General features: G+C 46.9%; 3 protein-coding genes across 18 annotated transcripts in view; 1 reads left to right on the forward strand and 2 right to left on the reverse strand.

Moving 5' to 3' along the window:
* Positions 1 to 11,879, reverse strand: part of Pi4kb (phosphatidylinositol 4-kinase beta) — a 30,524-nt gene extending 18,645 nt beyond the window's left edge. For 4 of the 16 annotated variants that reach the window (XM_087213404.1, XM_021265851.2, XM_013075517.2 and 1 more), the window contains exons 1-2: positions 3,838 to 3,859; positions 1,815 to 2,751 (exon numbers count right to left, since the gene is read on the reverse strand). In XM_087213404.1, the coding sequence (XP_087069530.1) occupies positions 1,815 to 2,723 (909 nt within the window). In that variant the 5' untranslated portion in view covers positions 2,724 to 2,751; positions 3,838 to 3,859. Of the gene's footprint in view, positions 1 to 1,814; positions 2,752 to 3,837; positions 3,894 to 5,568; positions 5,715 to 10,643; positions 10,842 to 11,721 lie in introns of those variants that run through there. The other 12 variants (XM_087213410.1, XM_087213407.1, XM_087213409.1 and 9 more) reach the window with 8 other exon arrangements.
* A 323-nt stretch (positions 11,880 to 12,202) lies between these two features.
* LOC106010118 (uncharacterized) overlaps positions 12,203 to 27,286 on the forward strand; it is a 57,056-nt gene continuing 41,972 nt past the window's right edge. Inside the window, exon 1 of the mRNA XM_087213417.1 lies at positions 12,203 to 12,718. The gene's annotated coding sequence lies outside the window, so the exon portion shown is untranslated. The remainder of the gene's footprint in view (positions 12,719 to 27,286) is intronic.
* On the reverse strand, positions 20,179 to 27,185 carry Rfx5 (regulatory factor X5). The gene is made up of 10 exons (XM_087213413.1): positions 27,098 to 27,185; positions 26,557 to 26,690; positions 26,292 to 26,325; positions 25,531 to 25,613; positions 25,198 to 25,317; positions 24,706 to 24,825; positions 24,491 to 24,572; positions 24,009 to 24,210; positions 23,699 to 23,799; positions 20,179 to 23,547 (listed from the first exon to the last, which is right to left on the reverse strand). The coding sequence occupies exons 2-10, from the start codon at positions 26,670 to 26,672 to the stop codon at positions 22,507 to 22,509; spliced, it is 1,899 nt and encodes a 632-aa protein (XP_087069539.1). The 5' UTR covers positions 26,673 to 26,690; positions 27,098 to 27,185; the 3' UTR covers positions 20,179 to 22,506.

The raw sequence follows: 27,286 nt of genomic DNA on the forward strand, positions 1-27,286 counted from the left end.
GGTATCCACTGTCCCGGAGCAGAATACCTGCCAGGAAGAGGGATCCAGAACCAGCTCAGGGCAAGAGAAGTCCTAAGGCCTCTGCTTTTCTACAAAATGGGTATAGAAGAGGGACAAGCCTGACAAGGGGCACGAAGGAATTCACTTTTCGCTGCTCACAATTGAACTATTGCAGATTGGACTCCAAGATGAGGCAACTCTTCATGACCTCAGTTCCACCAGAATTTGGAAGATTCTTCTTGCTCTGCAACAACCTGCCTTCATGGCCTGCGGGCTCTGTTGCCAGGCTCAAGCAGAAATGAAAATAGTCTACTCTGGTGACGAGAACAGCTTAGGCTTTGTGCATGGATGTGGAAGTGTAGATGGTCACAGCATGGGCTGGTCTTCCCCAGAGGCTTCTGACAGCTGGGATCTGGGGAAGCAGACGCTGAGAAACAGCTAAGGCAGCTCAGCAGAATGATTACAGGCAGAGGCTGTGGATTTGGGTTCTTGTTTGACATTCCCCAGTTCTAAGAGACCTTGGGCAAGTAATTTAACCTGTCTAAACCTCAGTTTCCTCATTAGTAAAATAATACGTCTGCTATGCTTGATGTGAGAATTAAATGTGAAGTACCTGGTATGATGAGTGCAACACCAGTGCTCTAGAAACATAAGCACTTTTAGCTTTACCATTATTAAATTACCATAATAAGTAACACATTTCCAGAGAGCAGGATGTCTAGTTTTCTCTTGCTTTTCGCTTCCCAAGCCACTGACCTCCCTCCAGTTGAGAGGGGGCCCATTGTATCGAAACGTGGGTGAATTCTGCCCCACACAGGCAGATGCCAGGACCGTGGCTGTGCACGTTTTTCCAACAGTGCAAATTCCTCATGTTTTTCTCCCTTCTTTTCTAGGCTGGGCTGGCAGCCAGGATGAGAGCCTGGCCAGTGGCAAATCACAGAGGACTGGGGCACCATTGTCTGACTGGGACACCAGGTCGCCGAACTTGGCTATCCACTGTGCAACTTGCTCTGCTATCTGTCCAGACGTGGGGCAGAGGGTGGCTACGTTCTGAGTGCTCATCTCCTCTCTGCTCTGGCCCTACACTGGCTACCCCGAGCTGCTGCTGAGGCTTCCTCTTCTTCCCAGCCTTAGGTCCTTGACTAGGCAGTAGATTTACTCTACCAAAACTGCTTCTCTCTTCCCTTTGTGTCTCTCCCAAATGGTACGGGAAAGACACCAGCAGCAAGGAATTCTTCCCCACAGGGAAAGGCAGGTAGGAGAACACTCTGCAGATGTCTCGGGGACAAGGAATGGCCCTTACCCTAAGCTGACCAAAAGCAGGATTTTGGGGGTGAGGAGGAAGGAGTGTGAGGAGTGGCAAGGAGAATGGAGCTCCTGTTCTACTTAACATCCTTCCTCGAGCCCTGTTCCCTTTCCTAGGGTTGCTGCTCTGAGAGGCTCTGGTAGTGATCCCAGGTCTCCAACCAGAGTGGAGAGGGCCTCAGCCAGTTCTCAGTAAGAAGGTGCTATAGTTCATGGAATGGCACTGCAGCTTAGTAAAAGAACTCTCCACAGGAGTATCAGCCTTGCCATCAGCTATATGACCCAAGGCGAGTCACTTTATCTCCCTGGGTCTCTGAGTTCTTCCCCTATAAAATGAGGCAGTTAGAATACATGAATTCTAAGGTCTTTTTCCAGTCTACCATTCCATGCTTTTATCAGTGAAGTGACACGGAGGGAAGGACATAAAGGACACAATAAGCCTATATAAGGCAGCGTGACTCCATGTAGCCCTCTGCCACCTTGTTCTCTGTCCCTCCCCAAAATTTTACCTCATCCTCATTCTCCACTTTAGGGTTGCTGGCTGTCCGTTTCAGGTTGCTGCTGAGACTTATGCTGGCGGTGGCATCTGACTTCGAGCGCTGGTGAGTCCTTTTGGAAGGAGACAGCCCTGTGTCAGGGGCTGGGTTCAGGGAGGGCAACTCCCTCTTTCGGTGAGCTGGCTTCAGCTCATCTGAGAGGATCAGCTTCCGCAACTTGGTCCCACGGGAGTGTCGCTGAGTGGAAATGTGCATGTCTGAAGAGTAGGCCCCAAGCAACAGGGCACACTGGAGGGAAAAGTTAATGCTCTGGCGGCAGCGGTGGACTATGTAGGGCTTAATGGCATCACCCACATCCTCATCCATGTGGATGTACATGTTAAGCAACTGAGGCAGATAGAAGTCCACATCCTCATTGCGAAAGCAGAACAGCCGGTTGCCGATGTAGGCTTGTACTCCAGGTTCCTTGGAGTTATATAAGTATGAAATGGCCATAGAGATGTCAAATAGTTTCGATTCAAACAGCCTCAGCAGCCAAGATTGTTTGGCTGAGTTGTTCTGGCGCCGCCTTCTTGCTCCTTTGGCTGTGCCCGCGGCCACTGCGGCCCCCATCTCATCTTCCTCCTCCCTGATCTGGGCAGGTGGATCATCCAGGCAACGGATCTCACTGTCCACACTGTCCCCATTGACCAGCTCCAGCTGGGTGCCTCTGCTAGCGATGGCCACACCTCCATGCAGAAGCTTGACTTTCTCCAGCACCTCCTGACAGGCCTTCTGGGCCACCTCTGGGTCGATCACCGACAGTTCCCCAGCCCCCTCCGTGATGACGCTTAGCAAGGAGCCCCCGTTATTCCCTGGTGGGCTAGGAGCAGGCTCAGAAGTTGGCTTCAGGGGGACAGGCTCCACTACCATGTCTCCCATGGCTACAGCCAGACTTTGACCTTTCGAACTGTAGGAGGAAGGAGGGAGAAAGGAACAGAAAAGGAGACACATACACACACTGGTTAGTGGTGCCATCCTCAGGTCTTCCCTTTGCCACGAAATCTTCCCATCCACCTTCTCTTTCTGTCTTCCTGGACTCCTTCAAGTCAGATGAAAAGTCATCTCCCAGGAAGCTTTCCCTCACTGCCTCCACTTCTGATCACTGCATCATTCTGCATTCCTTCTGCACTTAGTGACTCAGGTTAGCCTAGGTTCTTAGCTTATATTTGTGAACTGTTGCTTTATATGTGTTACATTTCTACAGGCTCATAAACTCCTCAGGTAAAGCGGGGAGCAATTTGGATCTTACTCCTTTGTCCTTAATTCTATCCTTCTGTTCTTCCTGTCTCCCTTCAACTGCCTGCCATAGCATTTTCTTTTCCCCTTTAAACTGTTTTCCTTACTCATACCACACTCCACACACAGGTCCCATTTGTCTCACCTTTATTAAAATCTTGATGTATTTTTCGACTTACAGATACTTTCCTACCTTCCCTTTCAGACTCAAAGCTCCTGGGGAATAAGGGCCAGCAAATTTCATGCCAGGCTTCGCTTGGAAGAAAACAGCTCTAAAACAACCACCATCATCAACCCTACTGAAGCCGTGCCATTTCTCTGGCTGTCTGGCTTCGTGACTTCATAACCTTTCTTCAGTGCTGTGGCAGCTGGGGGAGCAGGGAAAGAACCCTAGACTTGGAGGCAAATGGGCTGGGGTTCAAAATCTTCACTTTGCCTTTATGAGATGTGCCAACTTATGCAAGCCACGTTATCTTCTGAGTTTCAGTTTCCTCAACTGCAAATTGGGAAAAAATACTTCTCATTGTTACTGTGCAGAAGAAATCAATGCACATATGTGAAAAGATCTAGCATGGCCCCTGGTACACAGCAGTACTCAATAAGTGCTGGATGAATCCCAACCACCTGAAAGGTTAGTAAACAATGTGTGTGCACACAAGTGCTTGCAAATACATACAGTATTTTACAAGAGAAGCATATTAGAGTTACATTAGTTGCTTGAGACTCTTCTAAAACATTTATGACAGCCCTCTCTTACCTGAAACCTACATTTCCCAGTATCATACTGTCTTGAGACTCATGGGTCTGTAGTTTCTAAAGAACAGGGGAGAAGAGGCATAACTAAGAACTCTCTGGAGGGAAATTCAGCTAAAGAATACTGCTGACAAAAGCCATTTCTGCCAGGCATGGCAGCATACACCTGTAATCCCAGCTACTCAGAAGGCTGAGTCAGAAGAATCGTAAGTTTGACACTAAGCTGGGCTGCTGAGTGAAATCCTATCTCAAAATAAAATACAAATAGGACTGGAGATGTAGCTCAGTGTACAGTACTTGCCTAGCATGTGTGTTTAATTCCCAGTACCCCCTAAATCCTACCCTCTCAATAAAAAAAAAAAAACGTCCTCGTAGGCTAGGGATTTAGCTCAGTGGTGCTGCCACCTGCCTTGCAACTGAAGGGTCACAAGTTCGATCCCCAGTACCAACCCCCCCCCAAAAAAACCCCAAAAAACAAAACTGTCCTCTAAGAGCAGTTCTTCATAGCCTCACCAAATTCAGAACAGGAGAATCAGGGAGGAACAAAAAGAAATTTCAGAGTGATCCAAATCAAGAGAATCAGTGCAAAACAGGAGGAAATTCTGTCAGAATGCCTGGGCTCCAGAATCTGGCATTAGCCAAATGGATTTAACAGGCCTCTTCCCAGAAATGCAAATAGATTGAGTCTAAGACACACTTAGAAGCAAGAGAAAGGTGGAGGCATTTGTAGAGCTGGAATGCAGGTATTTTTCAAGTATTAGTGACAGCACTTTGATACTGTGACCCTGGGTGCCCATACTTTGAGTCATTCTGGGAGGCCTTGTTTTCTACCATCACTCTTCCAGTGCCTCTTCTTGCACCTCTGAAATTTAAGCGTTAAGCTTACTTTTTTTTTTGGTACCAGGGATCGAACTCAAGTCCTTGTGCTTGCACAGCAGGCGGCAAACCACTGAGCTAAATCCCTGGCCCAAGTCTTTTTTTTTTTTGGTACCAGGTATCGAACTCGGGACCTTGCGCTTGCGAGGCAGGCAGCAGAACCACTGAGCTAAATCCCCAGCCCCCATTAAGCTTACTTTCATCTGTCCAATATCATATAGTCCAGCTCCCTGCTTCTCAGCAGCTACCACTAAAGTTTTGCAAAAAGATAGACGGGAACTCCTGTTCTGAGATCAAGAGAAAAAACAGCTACTTTAGTTCATTTTTCTCAAAGTCTGTCAAGCAAGAAGTTCACTCCTGAATTTAATTTCTTTTTTTTTTTTTGGTACCAGGGATCGAACTCAGGACCTTGCGCTTGCGAGGCAGGTGCTGGAACCACTGAGCTAAATCCCCGGCCCAAATTTCTTTTTTTTTTGGTACCAGGGATCAAACTCAGGTCCTTGCACTTGCGCAGCAGGCAGCGAAACCACTGAGCTAAATCCCCGGCCCAAAGGAAGGAAATTCTTTTTTTTTTTTTTGGTACTGGGGATTGAACTCAGGACCTTGAGCTTTCGAGGCAGGCAGCGGAACCACTGAGCTAAATCCCCCTGAATTTAATTTCTTGATGCAGTTTGAGCTTGGTATGGGTAAAAAGGCGACAACTCTTTCACTGTTCTCTCCTAAAGCGAGGCAGTGCCCGCTGAGCAGTAGAACCAGCATGGTTGCCTATGTGGATCTGTCTCTACTCGCAGCTATGTGTTGCACAGGAATAATAAGGAAGCTTTAATCATTCCTTGCCACACCTTTTAGGGCCTCTTACCAGAGAGTCAGGTTAATTCACTGCTTAGAGATTCACAAGGTAGCCTCAGTCATCCTATATAATCAACTCTTCTTCTCAACATCTCCATGCATGGCACATCCTTTCCTTTTTATCTACTCAAGAGACTTCCAAGTCACCAAAGGCCCCTAAAAGTCCAGTTTAAAAAATATTAAAGAGGGTTCAGCTTAGTGGCAGAACACTTGCCTAACATGTATAAGACCCTGAATTCCCAAACAAACAAACAAACCCCAAACAACCCAAACCAACAAACCAAACACCCCAAACTTGCAATGGAAGTGAGGTTCAGACATTCTCCCACATACAGTGTCTCAGACCTCACTAAGACATTCCACAGGGCCAGGGATGTAGCTCAGTGGCGCCCAGCCTGCTTGGCAAGCACAAGGTCCTGAGATCAATTCCTAATCACAACTGGGATTTTATGGGCACTAGAAAGGAGATAAGAATATAATACCATTATTTCTCTTATCCCCCAAGCAAAGAAGAAAAACTCCAGGACTCAGACAGGAACCCCACATTACAATATTCAAAGGACTTCCTTGGAGAACAGACTCTCCCATCAGCACCTTTTCCTCCCCAGGGAACCAGACAATATGCAGAGGTGCAAGAAGCTGGGTGTGGTGGCACACAGCTGTGATCCCAGCACTCTGGGAGGCAGGACTGCAAGTCTGGGCAACCTAGTGATTTAGCAAGACCTTGACTCAAAACAGAATTATAGAAAAGAGTGAGGGAGGTAGCTCACTACGAAGGCTCTGGGTTCAATCTCCAGTAAGGGGGTAGGTGAGCCAGGCATGGTGGCATACACCTGTAATCCAGCACTTGGTAGCCTGAGGCAGGAAAATCACAAAGTCAAATTCTACCTATGCAATTTAGTAAGACTGTCTCAAAAAATAAAATGGTCTGGGGTAGTAGCTCAGTGTATAGGCCCAGGTTTCAATCTCTAGTGGTGGTGGTGGTGGTGGGATACAATCAAGGTGTGGCAGTGCATGCCTGTAATCCCAGGACTCTGGGAAGCTGAGGCAGAATGATCTCAAATTCAAGCCCAGCCTCGGCAATTTAGTGACTTAGCAAGATTATGCTTTAAAAAAAAAAGTCTAGGAGTATAGCTTAGCACAAAGACCCTGGGTTCAATTCCTAATTACAAAGAAAAAAAGAGGGCCAGGGATTTAGCTCAGTGGTTCCACCACCTGCTTCGTAAGCACAAGGACCCAAGTTTGATCCCTGGTACCAAAAAAAAAAAAGAAAAAAAGAGGTTCAGGAATACCGGATTCCTCTCCTATGTAAAGCAACTCTAACAAACAAACAAAACCACTAAACTAGAGCTGGGCTTCTCTATTGGCTCGAAGGATATTCAAGGACTGTTTGTCTCTGAAGCAAGTCACGGGAAGAAGGAATGTGGGAGGAATTAGGTTATTATGATAATAGAAATAGGAAACAGAAATAGGAAAAAGATTCTCCAAAATCTAAACCCAGATATGGTCCTCAAAATCAATTTATTCATTTCCAAATGCAAAGAAAGCATACCTTTAATGTCTAACTATTCTAAAGAAAGCATCGGGGGTTATTGCAGGGCAGGGCAGGGCAGAGGCTTCAGAGGACAGAGAGGGTGTACACTCGTGTTCTGTGGGACTGAGCAGTTAAATATATGTCTGCAGAGCATTCTGGAGGGAGAGGATGCTCCTGCTTAACTTTGCTTCCTGCTCCTCATCACCCGAAAAGAGTCTAGATAAACAACCTCCCACTGGCTTCCATTAAAGGATGTACTGGGCTGGTCTCTGCCAGGGCAGGATGGTAAAGTGCCCCAAATCAATTCCCTAACCGTTAGTCACCATTCCTCTCTTTAAATCTGTTTCCATGGACTAGATAAATATGGATTGCCTCATCCCAATTCTGATGTTTTTATACATCCCTGCATTTTCACAGAATGGCCTTTAAGTGATCATCTGAGTTGGGCCTGTTGGTGCACACCCATAATCCCAGCTTCTGGAGGCTGAGGTAGAAGAATCACAAGTTCAAGGCCAGCCTGGGTAACTTAGTTAAAAAAACAAAAACAAATAAACAACAACAAAAGGGAATTAGGGATGTAGCTCAGTGCTCCATAGATTCAATTCTTAGACACACAGACACACACAGACACACACACACACACACACACACACACACACACACACACACACACCCCCTTAGTGCTCTGCTTCCAAATCAAGCAGACAAGCTCAACAGCTTTCTTCTTCCTTTTAAAGGCTCCTTCCCCCCACCTCCCATCCCATATTGGGGTAGTCTACCACAGTAACATCCCTAACCTTTTTTTTTGGTTTTTTGAGACAAGGTCTCACCAAGTGGTTCAGGCTGGCCTTGAACTCACTATGTATTCCAGGCTGGCCTCAAACTGATGGCAGTCCTCCTACCTCAGCCTTCCAGAGTGCTGGGATTATGAGTGTGCACCACCATGCCTGGCTTCCCTAACCCTTTTTAAAAAATTTACCGCCCCCCCCACCAATTAACTAAAATTTTATTTCTTCTTATTGTATTTTATTTTGTTGGTTTGCTTTGTTTTTGGTACCGGGGATCAAACTCGGGTCCTTGTGCTTGTGAGGCAGGCATCGAAACCACTGAGCTAAATCCCAAGCCCTGGTTTGCTTTTTTGAGACCATCTCAGGCTAGCCTCAAAAGTTCAATTCTCCTGGGCCGGGAATTTAGCTCAGTAGTGGCGAGCCTGCCTCACAAGCTGAAGGTCCTGAGTTTGATTCCTGGTACAAAAAAAAAAGTTCAATTCTCCTGTCTCAGTCTCACAAGTAGCTGGGATTTCAGGCATCTGTCACCAAGCCCAGTTTAAAGGATCCTTTGAGGTAAATCATGAGAGGTGGAAAAAAAGGATAGCAGAGCCAGTATCTTCATCCTACCAAATGGGAAGTTGTAAACTTAATGGAAAAGGGTCAAAAGTACTACAGTTACACAAGTGTCAAGCAAAAGAAATAAAACTGACAATTACATAAACAAGAGGTATAAACCCTCTTTTGCAACAATTAATGAGTCAAGATATAGAGGTATGGTGATAAGCTTCAGAATTAGAACACCAAGAAAATTACAGAGGTTAACGCTGTGGGAGCAGGAGTAGGGATGAAGGGAAAGAGATGACAATATAGGTTTTCATCAGGAACTTTTACAGTAACATTGGATTTGTTACTAATGTGCATTCCTTTAACAATAAGCCCCCACCCCCGCCCCAATAGGGTATTCTTCAAAAGTGACTCTATACTGCTCTCCCTGCCTGTTGAGTTCTTTGCTGCCTGTTGAGTTCTTCGACATGCCTTAAGGTCTAAATCATTCTTTTATTATTGTTGTTGTTGTTGTTGAGACAGGGTCTTACTATGCAGTTCAGGCTGACCTTGAACTCACTGTGGAGCCCAGGCTGGCCTCGAACTCACAGCAATCCTCCTGCCTCTGCCTCCCAAGTGCTGGGATTACAGGTGTGTGCCACCTCGCCTGGCTAAATCATTCTTGAAGAAGGTCTCAAGTCATCTTTCCCCTCTGACCTCAACAGTAAAGGCAGAGAATACATTTTCCTTGTAGAAACTCAGGGGTGAGCAGTCCGACTGGCTCAAGCCCCACCAGCAACTAGGTGAATGCTAACTTAGGGCCCCGGAGGTGGTGGCATCAGGGGAAAGGGGATTCCCAAGCTACACTGGTGTGTGTGTGTGTAGGGTAGTGGTCTCCAATTAGTTAAATCAATATTGAATCTGGCTGCGAACGCTTTATGCAGGCCATGGAGCTGGTATAAGCAGATTCCAGCCAGCCAGACAGCCCAAGCCAGCTCTCAGGGCCCCTGATGGAACAGAGAGATGGCAAAGAAAGCAACCTGTATGCTCACCCTTCTTGAACTGTTCCTTCCTGTTGCACATGAAGCCTAAATGCACTTGGACTAGGCTCTCTCTTTAAAGAATCTTCCCAAAACAAAAAAAAATTTCCATTTGTTCTTTAGGATGGTGTTTAGCAAACATGTTTTCATGCAGTGTGGACCCAGCTGAGGGAAGCAGGGAAATGAGGGGAAATATGATTTCTGGTTGAGGGTGCTTCCAAGGAGTGAATCTTCTCCTATAAAGGGGATTATGAACAGGCTGCACTCTAGTTAAGTCTGAGGGAGAAAAGGAGAAGGGTGTGAAACAGCATAACTGCTTCCAAAGAGGTCTAAGTCAGAAGATGAATGGAACTTCACGGGCCCACTTCACTATCACAGGGCAAAAGAGAGGCAGGGCATACAAGTGTGCAACTCATTTCCCAAGTCCCAGCTCACTCCAAGTTCTCTTTTCCAGCCAGTTTCCTCAAAGGGCTTTTCCACACTTTCTGCCCATGGTCTGCAGTTGTGACTCCAGTATGGAAGGAACAGCACAGGTGCTCAGCAACTTAGGGCACTAGGGCAGTGATGGTGAACCTTTCAGAGCTTTCAGTGAAAACAGCCAGCTGCAGCATGCAGGCCATAGGTTCCCCACCACTGTGCTAGGGGAAAAGCAGAGATGAAAGAAGCAGGCCAGAAGTGTGTGTTTCAAACTGACTTACACTCATGGTTATAGACTAGGAAGACCTCAGAATGAAGGTCCTTAGTCTGAAGACTTTAGAATCAAGGAAAATTCTCAGGATGACAAAACCACTACTTATAAATGTCTTTTGACTGAGAACCCCAAATATTTTATAAACCAATAAAACACATTTAATTCTTCCCTCAACCCATATGTTGCTATTAGCCTATTACTGCACTGATGCCCATAGAGTGGATCATTCTCCCAAAAAGACCACTCTAGAGGTCAAGTGAGGAAGTCACATGCTGAATCCAGGAGTCTTGATTCTACGAGATCTTTCCATTGTCTCATGTTCCTTTTCCCAGTTACCCCCCAACCCCACTGCGGCCTGAGGTCTTATGAAATCGACCAAAACTATTCTAGTAACCCACAGTCAGTAACCCGATTCCCCTTGGATCTGGACATGGGTGGAAGACACTCTATTCTGTGATCTATTAAACACAAGTCTCAAAATAAATAATCCAAAACAAAATGTCTCACAATCTCATTCAGTTTCCTTGCAGTCCTGTTCATCCCGCCTAGTGGCTGCTTCTGAGTAGTCAACAAAATGTAATCTGATAGGGATTCTTCAAAACTTGCTCCATCCTTTAGAAACACCCTTCTGTCCAGAAAAGCCTGAGACAGCTGAGGCTCCCCCTCCTCCCAACATTTTCTTCTTAGTTCAAGGTTTAGCTGATCCTGAAATAAGTGGTATGTGGAGACAGAGTGTGACAGAGAACACAAAAGAGACCACAGGGAAAACAGAACTAAGTGACACAAGGATCAGCAAAATCTTTGAAACAAGAGGGAGGTGTCAAAGTAGGAAACCCGAAATGGGAGGGGGTATTGTCAGATCTCTCCTCTACACGAAAAAACCTCCAGAGGTCTGGGAGATTTCAAAGAGGGAAAGGAAAGCCAAAGGACAGCTGGAGGAATCATAAAGCACCCGAGAAGAAAGATAAGGACTAAAGTCTAAATGAGATGTAAATGGTACCTTGGGATTGATGACAAGGGCCTGGGATCCCTTAAGGAAAGGGGAATAGGTAATTCTTGCAAGCTAGGAGCTGGGTGGGTGGGTGACGGTGAGGTAATGGAATCAGAAGCAACAGAGGAAGGGAGGGATCTTTAGCTCAGGAAAATGAGAACTCTGAGCCGAGGTTGCAGACCTCGGAGGAGTGGGGCAAAATAGGAAAAGGGATGAAGGCGGAGTCCATAGGAAAGGTCTGGGGCAGAAGCACAGTCGACGAGGAAGGACAAACAAGGATGGACACTGTGGAAGGGATCTAATGGGGAAAGTGTTCATGTCTTTAAAAAATAATAGTTCGGGACGGAGGCAACAAGGGTTAGAAGGGGCGGGGGGAAATCCCCGGGGCAGAGGGAGGAGCTAAACAGAAGAGGAAGCCAAAAAGCAGAGGAAGACCCCAAGCTTGAGAGCAGAGGGTGGAGAAGGACCCCGGGGTGCAGGTACCCACCGGGAGGGCAGTTTTGTATCGAACCCAGGCGGGGAAGACTGTGAGAGACAGGAGGGAGAGAGAGCCCCCTAACTGCGCAAAGGTGACTCATGGAGAGAGTCGCTTACCTCCGGGGGGCTCCCGCGGAGGGGGTGCAGGCGGTCGGGGTCGGGCAACCGACACCGCCGCCTCAACAGCCGCGGCCGCTCCCGGGTTCTATTGGCCGCCTGCGTTTCCCTGACAGCGGCCGCGGCGGCTGCACCAGGCCCCGGCTACGGGGCTGCCCGCCGCACTGCCTGAGGGGCCTTCACGCTGCCTCAAGTTGGACCCGGCTGCGCAACCAGGACCAAAATTTTTTTAAAAGTGCCCAGCAGGTTCAAATGTAAACTTCTTCTGAATCCACGCCCGTCTTCCCGGGATTTTTTTTTTCCTGTTTTTCCGACGCTTAGGACCCTACCGACCTCGGAGTAATCTAATGAGTCGGTTGAGCTGCCCAGAACGTGCCTGTTCAGAAATAGAAAAGGGGGCGGGGGTGAGCTATTTGGAAGCTAGAGTGGGAGGAGCGGGCGAAAGGAGGAGCCTAGTGGTGGGAGGCGGGGCCAATACTTGGGAGGCGGGCCTAAGAGGTAGTAGTGTTTGCTAGAGTAAGGAAGCCGAGAGGGAAGTAAAATTTGCTGGATAAGTGGCAGGGTGCTGCGTACGTCCAGGAGAATATTAACATGCAAATTATATGTAAATAAACCGATGGAGTTCGCAACTGAGTTACCGTTAATTGCAATCAGTGGCTTTTCCCCCTCCCTTATCCGGCACGACTCCTCCAGTAAATCAGATCGTGGGACAGATATTTGGGAGGGGGCAGAGAGGAAAGAAGAGAGAGAGAAGGGATCGGTGAGGACAGTTACCCTTACTACCCCTTTCCTACTCATCTTTAAAGACTTTGTCAAGATTTTGCTTCTTATCGCGTCGGGAATGGCACGGTCCAACTGCGGCCATCTTCTGCCTTTGTGGGCCCGACTGGAGGCGGCGGTTCTGCCTCCGAGGTCATTCTCTGCTTGGGCAGCCTTTGGCCTCCAGCATCCAGACGCCGAGCCCTCCAGGACAGGCTGGACAGAGCCAGATTGGGAGGTGAGTGAAATGACCAAGGCTTAAAGAACATAATCCCTTCTAAACAAAACCATGTAAGATTAAACAAATAGGCTGGGGATTTAGCTCAGTGGTTCTGCCTCCTGCCTCTCAAGCGCAAGGACCCGAGTTCGATCCCCGGTACCTGCCCTCAAAAGATTAAACAAATAGACAAAAACAGTTCTACAGTCGTCCTCAGGTATTGTATACCTATTTGTCGGTTAGCATAGTTGATTAAGAGCCCTCTTCCTCCGCAGAATCTCTGTCCCCAATGCCTTTCCTGGGCTTTCTTTCATATCCAGCGCCCTTCACAGGGTCTTAATATTCTACCTTGAAGCTAGTTATTTGAGCCCAGATGTTGTATACCATCTTCCTTGCCACTTACAAACTGTTTGAATTGGGATGACTGATGTAACCCCTCCCTCTGCCACGTTGTTCTCCTTGAGTCCCCTTTCCCTTTGTCTCACTGTATTGCACAGGCTGTTGTCAAACTCTTGGGCTCAAGGGATCCTCCTGCCTCAGCCTCCAGAGCAGCTGGGACTACAGCCGTACAACATTCCCCCTGGAGTGAACCTCAGTTTCTGTCTGCAGTGTGGATGCAATAATATAACATCTTACAGGCTTTTGTGAGGACCAAGAGTATAGATTACTACTATAATACTATTATTATTGGGACAATAATACAGGGTACATAATAAAAGAGGGCTACTGCTTCAGTGTTTAATTGGAAGGCGGAATAAAGAGTAATAGCTTGAAAATACCTCTGTAAAACATGTAGATGTGTAGAACAAATGAGGTACTTTTTTTGTGCTACTGGGGATTGAACCCAGGGCCTTCACACTGAGCAACATCCCCAGCCTTTTTTTCTTTTCTTTTTAGACAGGTCTTGCTTTGTAACCCAGGCTGACCTCAAACTCATGGAGATCCTCCTGTGTCAGCTGGGATTACAGGTGTGTGTCACTGTGCCTGGCACAAATAGGGTACCTAATTGCTGAGGGAACATGGTAGAGTTTGGTTAAATTGAGTAGAAAGCATAGCCCCTCAGTATATGGTGAATAGATGAATGGAAGTCTGCTTAGAAATATTGTGAGCCAGGTCTTAGAAGAGATACTGAGTATTATTCAGCAGAATAAAAAAGAGGAGAGAGTATAGAGCATCCTGAAGGCCAAACATTTATATGTTGAAGAATAGAAATTGGAATGTGCTTCAATCACGAGGACAGGGCAGATAAACTAGGCTAAAACAGGAGTATAGTAATGAAAGATGAGCACAGGTCTGGGTGGGGAATCACCAGTCCACTTGTCAGAACCAGCAACACTCGGTCAGCTTCCAGCCAGCTGTCATGCAAGAATCAAGAGGTGACAGCCCTCACTATGGAAGTCAGTGTGGGGATTCCTCAAAAAACTAAAAATAGAAATTCCATTTGACCCAGCTATACCTCTTCTGGATATCTTCCTGAAAGAGTTAAAGTCATCATATTACAGTGATACACACACACATAACTCATAATCTTGGAAGTATGCCCATCAACAGATTAATGGATAAAGAAAATGTGACATTTATATTATATGTCATAAAAAAGAACAAATTTTGAGTCATTTGTGAGAAAATGGATGTAACTTGAGTCCATAATGCTAAGTGAAATAAATCAGACACAGAAGGTTAAATATCACATGGTTTCTCTTATATGAGAAATCTAAAGTAGAAATCATTTAAAGAGCAAAATAAAAGAAAGATGATAGAAAACAGGGAGATAGATTTTGTGGAGATTGGAAGGGGATCTTGGGATGGGGGGATACTGGCGGGAAGGGAGGGGAAAGGGAATAAAAAAGAGGTGATGACCCTGCTTTAGCCTAAAGTTTAAAATATCACACAATAGCCAGGCGTGGTGGTGCATGCCTGTAATCCCAGCATTTGTGAGGCTGAGGCAGGAGTGCCATGAGGTCGAGGCCAGCCTGGGCTACATGGTAAGTTCAAGGCCAGACTGAATTACAGGGTGAGACCTTGTCTCAATAACAAATACAAACAAAAAAATCACACATTTGACCCACAAGACTAGTCTTTTATAGAAAGAGATATAATGGTTCGTTTTTTTCTCTCTTTTATAAGAAAGAAGCTTTTTAAATTTTCAAATGGAGAAAAACAAGGTTTCAGAAATATCTCTGATCAGTCTTGAAGTGGAAACTCTTTATAGCTAGAGTCAGTTTTTTGGCTTTTTTTTGTTTTTGGTACTGGGGATCGAATTCAGGACCTTGTGCTTGCAAGGCAGAAGCAGTGCCACTGAGGTACAGTCAGTTTTGAGCCTTTTTCTTTTTCTTAGCCACTTCGTGGCCTTTGCACTGAGCTACATCCTCAGCCCTTTTTAAATTTTGAGACAGGTCTTGGTAAATTGCTAAATTGCCCAGGCTGAGCTCAAACTTGTGATCCTACAGCTTCAGCCTTCCAGAGTGCTGGGATTACCGGTATGTACTACCACACCCAGCTTCTGAACCTTTTTTTTGGTACTGGGGATTGAATTTGGGACCTTGCACTTTCGAGGCAGGTGGTGGCACCACTGAGCTAAATCCCAGGCCCTTCTGAACCTATTTTTTTTTGGTACCAGGGATTGAACTCCAGTCCTTGCGCTTGTTGAACTTATTTTTAAAAGCTCTCTTTTAATAGAAAAATATCACTCACTTCTGAGATCCCAGGGAGGCAATGCAGGCATAGAAGGTGGCACATGGAGACAGGTGACCCTGTGGGAACCTGAACTATTCTTTGTGCATGTGAAACCCTTCCTTGGCCGGGCGTGGTTGTGCACACCTGTGATCCCAGCACTCAGGAGGCTGAGGCAGGAGGATCTCCATGAGTTCAAGGCCAGCCTGGGCTACATCATGAGTTCAAGACCAGCCTGAACTATATAGTGAGACCCTGTCTCAAAAAACAAAAAACAGGGCTGGGGATTTAGCTCAGTGGTTTCGCCACCTGCTATGCGCAAGGACCAGAGTTTGCAAGGACCAGAGTTCGATCCCCAGTACATAACAACAACAACAAAAACAAACTAACAAAAGAACCCTTTCCTTGGTGGGGAAGGATGTACTGTGTGGCACAATGGAAAGCACCAATAGGTAAGAAAATGTTATTTATCTGTCTTAACTTTTATCAAATAGGGGAAAGAAGTGAGTCTATCATTAAAAAGTTAGTAGAACCAGAGGACTCATAATACATCTCTTAAAACACCTTTGTGGTTAAATACATTTTTATAAAGAGTAAATTTTTTTCTTGAATCATAGATATGGGCTTTTTTCCCCAGAAAAATTAAAAAATAGCTAGCAGTTTAAATACAAACATTTCCTCATTTATTCCTCACTATTGCCCCATGAAAGAGATTTTTGGGGGGGGCAGGTACTGGGGATCGAACTGAGGACCTTGCGCTTGTAGGTAGGCAGCAGCACCACTGAGCTAAATCTCCAGCCCCTCATGAAAGAGATTTTAACTCAGTTCATGGGAACTGAGCTTTAGAAAGTTTAAGTCACTGCTTTTCAAAGTGTTTTACTTCAATTTACAGTAAGAATTGTACTTTTTTAGGACCGGGAATGTAGCTCAGTGGTACTGCACCTGCCTCGCAAGCGCAAGGTCCTGAGTTCGATCTCCAGTACCAAAAAAACCAAATGTAGTTTATAATTGGTCACTGACGAACATGTAAACATAACTTAAAGTTTCATGAAATATGTACTAATGTACTTTGATATTTTTGATTCTATTTCACTTTTTAAAAATGGTGTTTTACATTGTTAAACTGACTTTACAACCCGCTAATAGGATGCAGTCTACAATTTGGAAACTTGAAAAAATTTAGCTAAATACTCATAAATGTTCAAAATTATATGGTAAGTGATGGAGCTAAGATTTAAACCTAATTTGTGCTCTTTCCAGTAAACAAATCTCTGAGTTTTTGTTTTTTTTTTCCTTTGGTACTGGGGATTGAACTCGGTTTTTGTTTTTGTGGTGCTGGGGATTTAACTCGCACCTTGCTCATGTTGGGAAAGTGTTCTCTACGAGCATTTTTAGAGAAATACTGTGAGATTATCTGTCCATCTTGCTACATAAAATGCTAATTAGCTTTATCTCACAGATGGAATTGGCAGGAAGTTTTCAGATGAATTAGGTCTGCCAAGGATCCATAGCATGAGAAAAACCAGACAAACATGACATTAATTCTCCCATTGTGAAGGCAACATTTGTTTTTGTTGTTGTTGTTTTTTGGTATTGGGGATCGAACCCAGGACCTCATGCTTGCCAGGCAGGCTCTGTGGCACTGAGTTACATCCCCAGCTAGCATTTGTTTTAAATTTTAAAGAAAACTGATTATTAAGTCACAAAAATAAAAAATAGATTCATTTCCTGGGGGCCACAGACTGGACATGTAGAATTTATCTTTAATAGCAAAAGATTATTTTAGTAAATTTATGTAAGGCTAAAATGAGAAAAGGCACTGGGGATAAGGCATTGGGAGTAGGGAACAGGAAACTGTTGTCAACAGGGAAGAGTTAGGACAGCAGAGGAAGCAGTAGTTGCTCCCCTAAAATCTTAGTTTGGTCCTTCATCTAATAAACTGAAAAGCCCTTGAACTATAGGGGAAGTATTTGTTTTATATTAGGGTTTAAAAACAGAGTCACAGCTGGGCATGGTGCTGTACACCTGTAGTCCCAGTGCTCAGGAGGCTGAGGCAGGAGGATCCCTGCCAGTTCAAGGCCAGCCTGCACTACATAAACAAAAACATACAAAGAAAAAGGAAAACAGGGTGGATAAGGCTACTTTAAAACCCACAACACTCAAGAAAATCTCAAAATCATTCACTAGTCTGGCATCCCAGAGTAAATGGAGATATCTCCAACCAGTCTCGTGAGGACAGTACTTCCTGGGATGCTCTACCCTATTTCCAGTGCTTTATTTTCCCATCTGCCTATTACTTCTAATCTGTCCGCATTCTGGCCCAGTCCTTCATGGACAATGGGACGGCTGCTGGGCTAGATCTTTAGACTCCAGTTCTATATCCTCTTTAAGGCAGATGCTGTATCTTTAATCCATTCATTTTTTACTTGAGACATGGTCCTGCTATGTAGCTCAGGCTGGCTCGAACTCTAGATCCTCCTGTTTTAGCCTCCTGAGTGCTAGGATTACAGTTGTGCACCACTACACGTGGCTTATGCATCCATTCTTTCAATCAACAGTTAATGGTTGGTGGTTTTCTTCTAGTTTCTTACTGTTCATACCCATCTCTTCTGGCTGACCTGCCTTTACCAGGCTGCACTGCCACGGCCACACATCCGTGCTTTTCCTGGAGTGTCCTCTTTTTTTTACCTCACTTTAAAGATTTATCTCAATCCTGTCTTTTCCACAAAGCCTTCGTAAATTAGCCCAAACCGCTATCCCTGAATTTAGATCTTAAGCATAGAGCCTAGTGACGTAGCTCTTTTTACCACATGCCTTGTGTTGTTTTGACCTTGCTGTAGGGTTGGACTTGTCTGGCTGGCTGTGACACCTCTCTCCTGGGAAGCTGTCTTTGATCCCTGTCCTGCCACTGTGCCACCCCCCTGGGCTCCATGGTGCTGGGGCATGGCTCCCAAGGCTCACGTGTGCCACCACTGCTCACTGTCTGTCTGCCCAACCAGAATGCGTGAGGGCAGAGTCTAAGGAACTCTGCTTCTAACAGGTGCCTAGCATTTAAGAAAAGGAAAATATCAAAACCACATTAATGAATTCCTACTTCTGACATTTTAGGAGAAAAAAACCCACAACTTTAAGCAGAAACTGGGATATACAGAATGAGCAGCACGTGGTGAAAGAAGCAGGTTTGCCCTGGGGACCAATGGCGAAGCTAGGGCTGTGTCCAGCCACAGAAGGGGTGAAGAGCCTGAGATTCCTCAATTAAACCTGGACTCTATTTTTTGCTTTTTCTGAACCCAGGGCCTTGCACTACATACTAGGTGAACATGCTACCACTGAGCTACAAGTTCACTAACCCTGGAGTTTGTGTGTGGGGGGGGGTACTGGGGATTGAACGCAGGACCTGTGCAGTAAGCTACATCCCCAGCCTTGCCGTATTTTTTATTTTGAGAATCTCACTAAGTCCCAGCTGGGCTTTAACTTCCACTGTTCCCGAATGCTGGGGTTATGGGTGTCACCACCACACCCAGGTTAAACCCAGACCCTGAAGGGGCTGATGCAGTCCCAGGTCAGGACCCTTGGCTCCTGGCAGGAGCAAATGCAGATCTTCCCTAGAGGAAAGGAGCCCAGTTTAGCCCCTCGAGATCCCTGTAGATTAAGTTTAACAAAATATGAGTTCAAAACCCGAAAATAAAAAAATTTACAAGGAAACAAGCTACCATTGGCAAGAGTCAGCACAAAACAAGACAGATTTATACTTAAAGTAACCCCAATGCATTTAAAAGAATTGGTATCAGGGACACCATATTCTCTAAACACAAATGGTTAAAATGATAAAAACTTTAAATTTCTAGACATTTGGAAAGTTATAGGGCCAGGCCTGGTGGCACATCCCTGTAATCCTAGACTGGAGGCTGAGGTAGGAGGGTCACCACAAGTTCAAGGCCAGCCTGGTCTACATATTAAGACCCTGTCTCACCCCACCCCCCAAAAAAACCTTTTCTAAATAATTCAAGAGCAGCTGGGCATAGTGGTACATGCCTGTAATCCCAGCAGTCAGGAGGCTAAGGCAGGAGGATCACTGTGAGTTCAAGGCCAGCCTGGGCTACATAGTGAGACTCTGTCTCAAAAAACCAAAAACCAATGAACAAAAAACTCATGAAGGGTTATGGGGGTGTGTGGCTCAGTGGTAGAGTGTGAGGCCCTAGGTTTGATGCCCAATATCAAATACAGAAAAAAAGTTTTGATAAGTCAAAAAAGTCTCAAAGGGAGCCAGCCATGGTGGTGCATCCCTGTAATCTCAGCACTCTGGGAGGCTGAAGCAGGAGGATCACAAGATCAAGCCCAGCCTGTGCAACTTAGTGAGCTCTTGTTTCAAATTTTAAAAGGGTTGTGAATGTAGCTCAGTGCAAAGGCCCTGGGTTCAATCCCCAGTACTGTAATAACAAAAAAGTCTCAAAGATAATTTAAATATTTTTTAGAGCTAAATAATGAAAATACTGTATAACCCAGAAAAATCTGTGGAGTGTAGAAGTGTGGAGTGGAGGTCCACATATGTAATGCCAGCACCCTGGGAGGCTGAGGCTGGTGAACAGCAAGTTTAAACCCAGCCTGGGGAATTTAGCAAGTTAGCAAGACTGTGTCTGAAAATACAAAGGCTGTAGCTCAGTATGAAGGTTTTGGATTCAACCCCTAGTACTGAGAAGAAAGAGGAAACAGGGAAAGAAGGAAGAACAAAGAAAGCCCAAATAGAAGTTATAAAGAAACTAAACCAGTAGTTAAAATGATTCCCACAAAGAAGTATCAGGCTCAGATGGTTTTACAAGTAAGTTTTACCAGATATTCAAGGAACAATTCATTTCATTCTGATGTGAACTCTTCCGGAGAATAAGACAAGCAGAAACAGTTCCCAACCCAGAGTGTACAGACTAAAAGGACCATCTTAGAAACTTCCCTAGAAATCTTACTAAAAACAAAGGCAGTAACATGTACAAGAATGTTCATAGCAGCATTGTTTGTAATAGCGAGAAGCTGGAAACAGCCCAAATATCCACTGACAGGTGAATGGCCAAATAACTTGTTTTATGCACTTGACAGAATACTATACACATGAAAACAGATGAATCACAGCTAGCGCAACAGCATGGATGACTCTTACAAACAATGCTAAGTGCAAAAAAGCAAACCTCAAGGGACTAGTAAAGTCTAAAGCTTTTGTAAAGCCAGAAACCAAACAATACATTTAAAAAGAATATATACATGATTAAAATACACACACACACACACATATAAAACAAATCATTAATAAAGTTAAGGACAGTGGTTACCTCTCAGAAGCAGCAAGGGGACAGGACAGGGAGGAACACAAACTCAATGGTATTTCTATTTTTTTGGTACTGGGGATCAAACTCAGGACTTTGCGCTTGCAAGCCAGGTATGGGCAGCACTGAGCTACATCCCTAGCCCTGGTATTTTTTTTTTTTTTTTTGTACCGGAGACCAAACTCGGGACCTTGAGCTTTCAAGGCAAGCACCCGAACCACTGAGCTAAATCCCTGGCCCCTGGCCCTGGTATTTCTAATTTTAATGTATAGATTTGAGTGGTGGACACAGGTGCTTATTATCTTTCATAATTTATTCAGGATGTATATGTATTTTTTGGTACCAGGGATCGAACTCGGGACCTTGTGTTTGCGAGGCAGGCAGTGGCACTGCTGAGCTAAATCCCCGGCCCTATGTTATACAGTCTTTCTAGATATAAACTATGACGTTATAATTTTAAAAAAAATCTGTGGTGGTGGAAATAAATGGACAAATGAATGACATCTCCCTGAAGGAAAGGTCTATTTCTTGGGAAGAGCCAAGATTCCCTGACATGAGCTACCCTAAGTAGAGGACAAAGTCCTCACTAAATTCGAGTTTATTTACTGCTTTTCCCAAGGACAAACCTGGAAGGTCTGAATCCCCTTCCTTAGGTGCTCCCCAACTCCGAACTACCTCCTTCCACACATCTGGCCTAAACCGCAGTCCTGGCCGAGTCCCGACACACACGTGACAAGAGACTGACATCTAGTAGATACAGAATGAATTTAATGAAATGACTAGGAAGGAAGTTTTTCACTGTAGATGGTGAAAGTGGCAGTAGATTGGGGGATAGGGAAGCAGGAGTGAAAAGAAAGAGAAAATTCGGAACAGAAGGGAGGAGCTCCATGTCTGAGATGTAGGTGGAAAAAAGGCTTATCATCTAAGCTAACTGAAAGTCCCTGAAAAGAAAATGACTTCCCTCTCCTTCCCAGAGACTAGAACAGGAGGAAAGAGCTTACAGCCGCAGTAAGGGAAATGCGAGATTGAGGAGAAAAGAAGGTTGAGCTGTCCTCAGCCAAGCTACCTAGAACCACATGTACTTCATAGCTATAGCTGGGGGTCAGCTCCTCCCAGCAGATCCCGGGCCCCGGGCTCCACCTGGGGAATCTGCTTGTGAGGAGTCCGATGCCCCTCTTCTCCCCAAAAGGGTGGTCCATGATGCAGAATAAGCACATTAGCATCCTAGCTTCCTGGCCACACTGGTGGGTCAGGGGCAGGCAAGGCTCAGGATGGACTAATCACAGCGAATTTTCAGACTTTTGCTAAGATTCCTGGTTATACATAACTGGGCAAACATAATCCAGGAGTGCTGGCAGCTATGAGGTGGCCCAGGCTTAAGATGATTTTACATTAGGTGGAACATCAAGACTAAAAATCAATTAGATACCTAGTCAAGCATCACCTGGAGCCAGCATTACTCGTGGCCTTTTCCACTCATAAGCCAATCCATCCTTTTTATCCTAATCCATTCTGAATTAGGTTTTCTATGACTGAAAACCAGAAGACCCCTAACCTATATATTCATCATACTTACCCCATCCCTGTCTTCCCACAGGAGGGCACAGGGACCCAGGTTAGGTTACTATGGATTTATTGGTTACACTGAAGCCAAAGTATTGAGATGGAAAGGTCAGAGGCAGCCACCAGGCAGTATGTAAGACTGGTTGATTCAGCAATCTGTACAGAGTGGACTCCGCGGGGAAAGAAAACCAAGTAAGAAGCAAGTGCAGCCAGGCAGAGTTAACATAGGGATACGGACCCTACCCCGTGATCTGGCCGTCATGGGGGTGTCGTCTTAGGGTCTTTACACTCAGGAGTTAAGGAACTTGGAAGCACGTGCCCCTTTAAGCCTTTATTACCCTGTGCTGCAGTGTGTGCCCCTCCCTTTACCACCTGAAGACCTCCCTTTTGGCTTCTGCTGCCCTTGATGACACTCACTTTGGGGGCGATGAGAGGAATTTTATCTTCTGCTTCTTTGGCTTGCCGGGAACTAGGGACCCTTCCTCCTTTAGAAACAGCACCATCCTCCTGACCCCCGGGAAGTACCACCCTCTGCTCAGCCTCTCGGTTGGGCCCTGGCCTTTCTACCCCTCCAGCTGAGTTGCTTTCCCCTCTTGGGCCCCAGGTCTCCCATGGTAACCTTGAGGACTGGGCAGAGTCCATAGCTGCTGCTGATTTCTCAGGGGTAGAATTTCTTTCCCCACTTCCACCTGACTTTTTTCGGGGGCGCCCCCGTTTTCTTTTGGCATCACTTGCTGGGTCCTCTGTGTCCTGCTTTGCTGCTTTAGCTGGCGGGTCCTGGCCACTGGCCTCACTCACAGGCACTTCTGCTGTCCTCTTGGCACCCTTGTCATGGGATCCTGGGTCAGCACCAATGCCTACCTCCCTGTTCTCTGGGCCCTGGGGCTGAGTCAGTCCTCCAGGTGGAGCTCGCCCTGGTCCTGGTCCTGGTCCCAGCCCAGGCCCAGGCCCTGGCCCTGGCCCTGGCCCTGGCCCTGGCCCCGGTAAAGCAGGAACAGTTGGTAAGATCATGTTAATGATGGGCACAGCTGCCTGGGGTCCGCCAGCCCTACTGGGCAGAGGCAGCGTAGCCACTTTCAGGGTGCCTGAAGAAAGCTTCGGGGCCAGGATGGGTGAAGCAACTTGGATCGGTGGAATAAGTGAGCGAGGGGCTCGGGGAAGGAGCAGAGGCAGCCGGGCTACTAGGGCATTAACCTGTGGGTTACTGGCTGCTGGGGCCAAGCTCTCGATTACACTCTTCTTCCGCTCTCCACGAGCTGGAGGGCTAGCCCCAGCCCAGGCTTCCGGCTCCTTAGGAGGCTAAAAAAGAGGATCACAGTAAGGCGTGAAGACTGTGTATCCAAGGAAACAGGCATGGGAGGCACAAGAGATGGGAAAGGAGGGGACCCACCGGCGGGAGGGTGTACTAAGCCTGTGGCCAGGGGTAGAGTTAGGAGATCAGGCTCCTTACCTGGGCCAGTCTCTCTGGTTTCTTGTGGGCTCCCCACTCTGGGTTCTCTACACCATTCCTGGACTTAGATGACCGTTCTCGAGGGGCATGTTCGTCCTCTTCTGCAGAGGTGCCAGAAAAGGTAACAGAGTGAGGGTGAGGGAAACTGAGGAAGAGAGGAGCAAGGTAATTCTGACTGCCTGGCTGCTGGGACAGTCAGGGAAAGCAGAGGGCTAAAGCGTATCTTAGAAGGGTCTCCAGGAATAGAAGGTGATTCCAAGGTGAAAGCTGAAAGGGCCTGAGCATTTCAGATGCAAGAGGATCCACCCACCAGCAAGCCCCATGGCCTTAAGCACATGGGCGTGTGCAGACCGGGCAGAGATGAGATGCTGCTGCAGCAGGAACCGGGCAACCTCAACAATGGAGCTGAAGGACCGTTTCAGGATCCGCTCTGCCCAGTCACAGGTCAGGGCGCAGGCTGCCTCCACCAGTTCGTCCCGAGGTGCTGGGGTTACTTCCAGGCCCACTTCTGGCTGTAGAGGGGGAAGGACATGTGCAGTCACTCCAAACTAAATCCCCACCCCCCCACTACTACCCTGTTGCCCAGAGAGAGCAGGCTGCAGATGGGAACAGTCTCTGACCACCCCAAAGAGACGCCCACAGATTCCTTCTCCTCTGCCTCGCCCACAGCACAGCCAGAGAGGCACACAGAACACACACAATGACCTAGACAGCGCTGGCCCTCAAAACATGTCCCACAGACCTCTGACTTTTACCTGAGAGAAAAGAGTGGAGCCAAAGGTTGCTACTTACACTCTCAGAACTCTTTAAGTCAAGTCCAGGGAGAGGTGGCATAGATACCAAGGTCTTCCTTCGTATACCACTGTAGCAGTATCTGACACAAGTTAAGGAGCAGCCAACACTCCCCGCCCCTCCCCAAGCCAGGTTAGGCCATTTCCACTCCTGGCCCTCCAAGTCCTGTTTTCTTCCCCAGGTCCTCCAACCCCAGCCTCTCCAGGCAAGGATACTTGGACTGGCCCCGGCCGCCAAGCCTTCGGGCCTTGATGTCAGGGAAGATCTCTCGGATGATTTTGCCAAAGTTGGCTGTACTGAGTGGACGGCAACAGGCCAGACTCTCGCAGTACTTCCTGAGGAGTGAGGAGCCGAGAGGGAGGACAGGGGAAAGGCTGTGGGTGGGTTCAGAGGGCCCCGAGGGATCACATGTAGGGAACTCTTTAAAAAGATAGGATCTAAAATGGGCACGGCACATGCCTGTAATCCCAGCCCTCTCGGAGGCTGAGGCAGAAAGATCACAAGTTGTTCAAACCCAGCCAAGGCAACTTAGTGACCCTGTTTCAAAATTAAAAATAAGAAAGGGCTGGGGCTGTAGCTCAGTACAGAGATCCTGGATTCAGTCCAGAGTATCTCACACACACACACAAAAAGGCTCTACCAAGGCAAGGAGCTCTGCAGGGATAAGGGTGTAGGCCCACCAACCCAGGCACCAACGCTTCACCCACCGATAAGCATCATAAACACTCTGCTTTGGTAGACAGGTGTCTGTGTGCTCCTCCAGGTGGTTGCGGATCCACCTGTAGGCATACATGTACTCCTCATTGCTGAGCGTGCTTGGCTCTGAGCTGAAAGGGAAGTAAAAGGGACAAGCGTTACTGAGACCCTGACAGTTGGCCTGGTTTGTGCTGGACCAATTCACCCAGAATCTACCTTTCCCTGCTAAACTAAGCCAAGGCAAGGACAGCAGCTGTAAGTCTTCTACTCACCTCGCCCTTTCCAGTGAGATGGTCTCTAAGGCTCAGGACCTCTGATACTTAAAACTCTGCCACCAAACCTACCTTTTGTCTCCAGTGCTGGGCCCCGAGGGGAGCTGAAGGTAGAGATACAGCTTGTCGTTGTCTGAGAATTTCTGTACATCTTGCTGAGGTGAGAGGGAACACAGACAGGAGAAATAATAAGGTCCAGAAGAATCTAATGTAGGACCCTCTGATTTGTACCACAAAATCCAGCTGAACTTAGAGGTTCTGAGACTGAAATGGACCTTAAAAATTTGAGACTGGAGCTGCAGCTCAGGAGTGGAGCACTTGCCTAGCATGCACTAGGCCCAGGGTTTGATCCCTGTGGGCTTCCATGGAAGGGGGACCAGAGGGACCACCATCAGCTCTACTAGGCTGCTATTGGGAGGTCTCAGAGAGATGAAGAAGAAGCTCAAACCGGAGCAAGTTGCAAAACTAATGATTTGTTTTCTATGTCGTACTGGGGATTGAATCCAGGGCCTTTGTACCAAGCCACATCCACAGCCCTTTTGATTTAAAAAAAATTTTTTTTAATGGTACTGGGGATCAAACTCAGGTCCTTCCATTCGTGGGGCAGGCGGGGAGCCACTGAGCTAAATCCCTGGCTGATTTTTAAATTTTGAGACAAGGTCTAAGTTGCCCAGGCTAGGCTTGAACTCTTGATCCTCCTGACACCCAACCCAAAGCCAATGATCTGACAACAGTGCATCTCCCATATAAACCTTCCATTCATCCACTTTGTCCCCGCCATCCCCATCCCTACCAATGCCACCACTTCACTGCCCTCTTCCCAAGGTGCTTACCAGGATTCCTTCTACTTTGTTCTGCACGGCCTTGCTGTGGACAACAGAAAGCTAGAGGTCACACACAAGGTTTCCCCATCCCTTTGTTGGACTGCTTGGGGGTGGGGTGGGTTAAAATGCTTAGAAGGCCCTCAAGAACTGCTGTCAGGACTAGGAATCTCTCTCTGCTCTCTCTGGAGGCAGCTCATCCCCAGAGGAAGTGAAGTGCTACTGGGATCTATCCAGAAGTCTGGAACAGGATTTGGAGGCGGTGACAGGTACTTACGAAATGGTACCTCGGAGCCTTTGAATAAGTGTGGTAGGTTCCCCAGCCTCAGCACCGCTTTGGGGTGCCCTTGCCCCAGTCTTGGGGCTTTTAGCATCAGGCTCATCTTCAGCCATCCCAGCATGGGGTTAGAGCTGAGGGGACAGAGCATGAAGATGTAACTTAGGGCAGTTTTTATCTCTCTGCCCAGAAAGACAGAGAAACAGACAAAGCCTCTAAATCTCCCCAGTGGTCTTTTTTCACCACTTTTGCCTTCTCCAAAAATTAGAAATTATTCCATTATTTCATCAGGCCCATCTAAACCCCATCTAAAGAGGTAGAGGTCTCTACCTCTGCCATCTCCATTCTACCTGCCCCACTTTTCTGAAGTCTCCTAAATCTGGAAAAATGTAAAGGAAGAGAAGGAGGATTGGAAATCTACGTTAGAAAGAAATGTTCATTTCTCCTCTGACACCCCCTCCCCCAGCAACAACAAAGTTCTCCAAATCGCGAGTATATTCCTCATCAAGATTTCGCCTGGCAGGTCAGAAAGGATACGAACAGACTTCTGCCCGCCCTCGCTCGGGGTAGGGGGGGACCAGGCCCAAGTTCTCAGGACTTCATCTCGCCACGGCCCGCGCGCCGCCCGCTCCCCACAGCGACACGTCATCGCCCGCCCCGACGCGCGACCCCGGCCCTCCGGCCCCCCGCCCTTCAATCCCCGGCTGCCGCCGAGGGGCACGCGGGGCGA

Source organism: Heterocephalus glaber, unplaced genomic scaffold, assembly GCF_053883595.1.
Source record: "Heterocephalus glaber isolate CG9 unplaced genomic scaffold, H.glaber_assembly_v1.0 deba00001442, whole genome shotgun sequence".
Taxonomy (NCBI): domain Eukaryota; kingdom Metazoa; phylum Chordata; class Mammalia; order Rodentia; family Bathyergidae; genus Heterocephalus; species Heterocephalus glaber.

Coding starts and splice junctions, on each gene's coding strand:
- Rfx5 (XM_087213413.1), bottom strand. CDS start 26,672: ATGGCTGAAGATGAGCCTGATGCTAAAAGCCCCAAGACTGGGGCAAGG. Junction 26,326..26,556: donor AGGCTCCGAGGTACCATTTC/GTAAGTACCTGT, acceptor TGTTGTCCACAG/CAAGGCCGTGCAGAACAAAG. Junction 24,826..25,197: donor AGTGTTTATGATGCTTATCG/GTGGGTGAAGCG, acceptor CTCACTCCTCAG/GAAGTACTGCGAGAGTCTGG.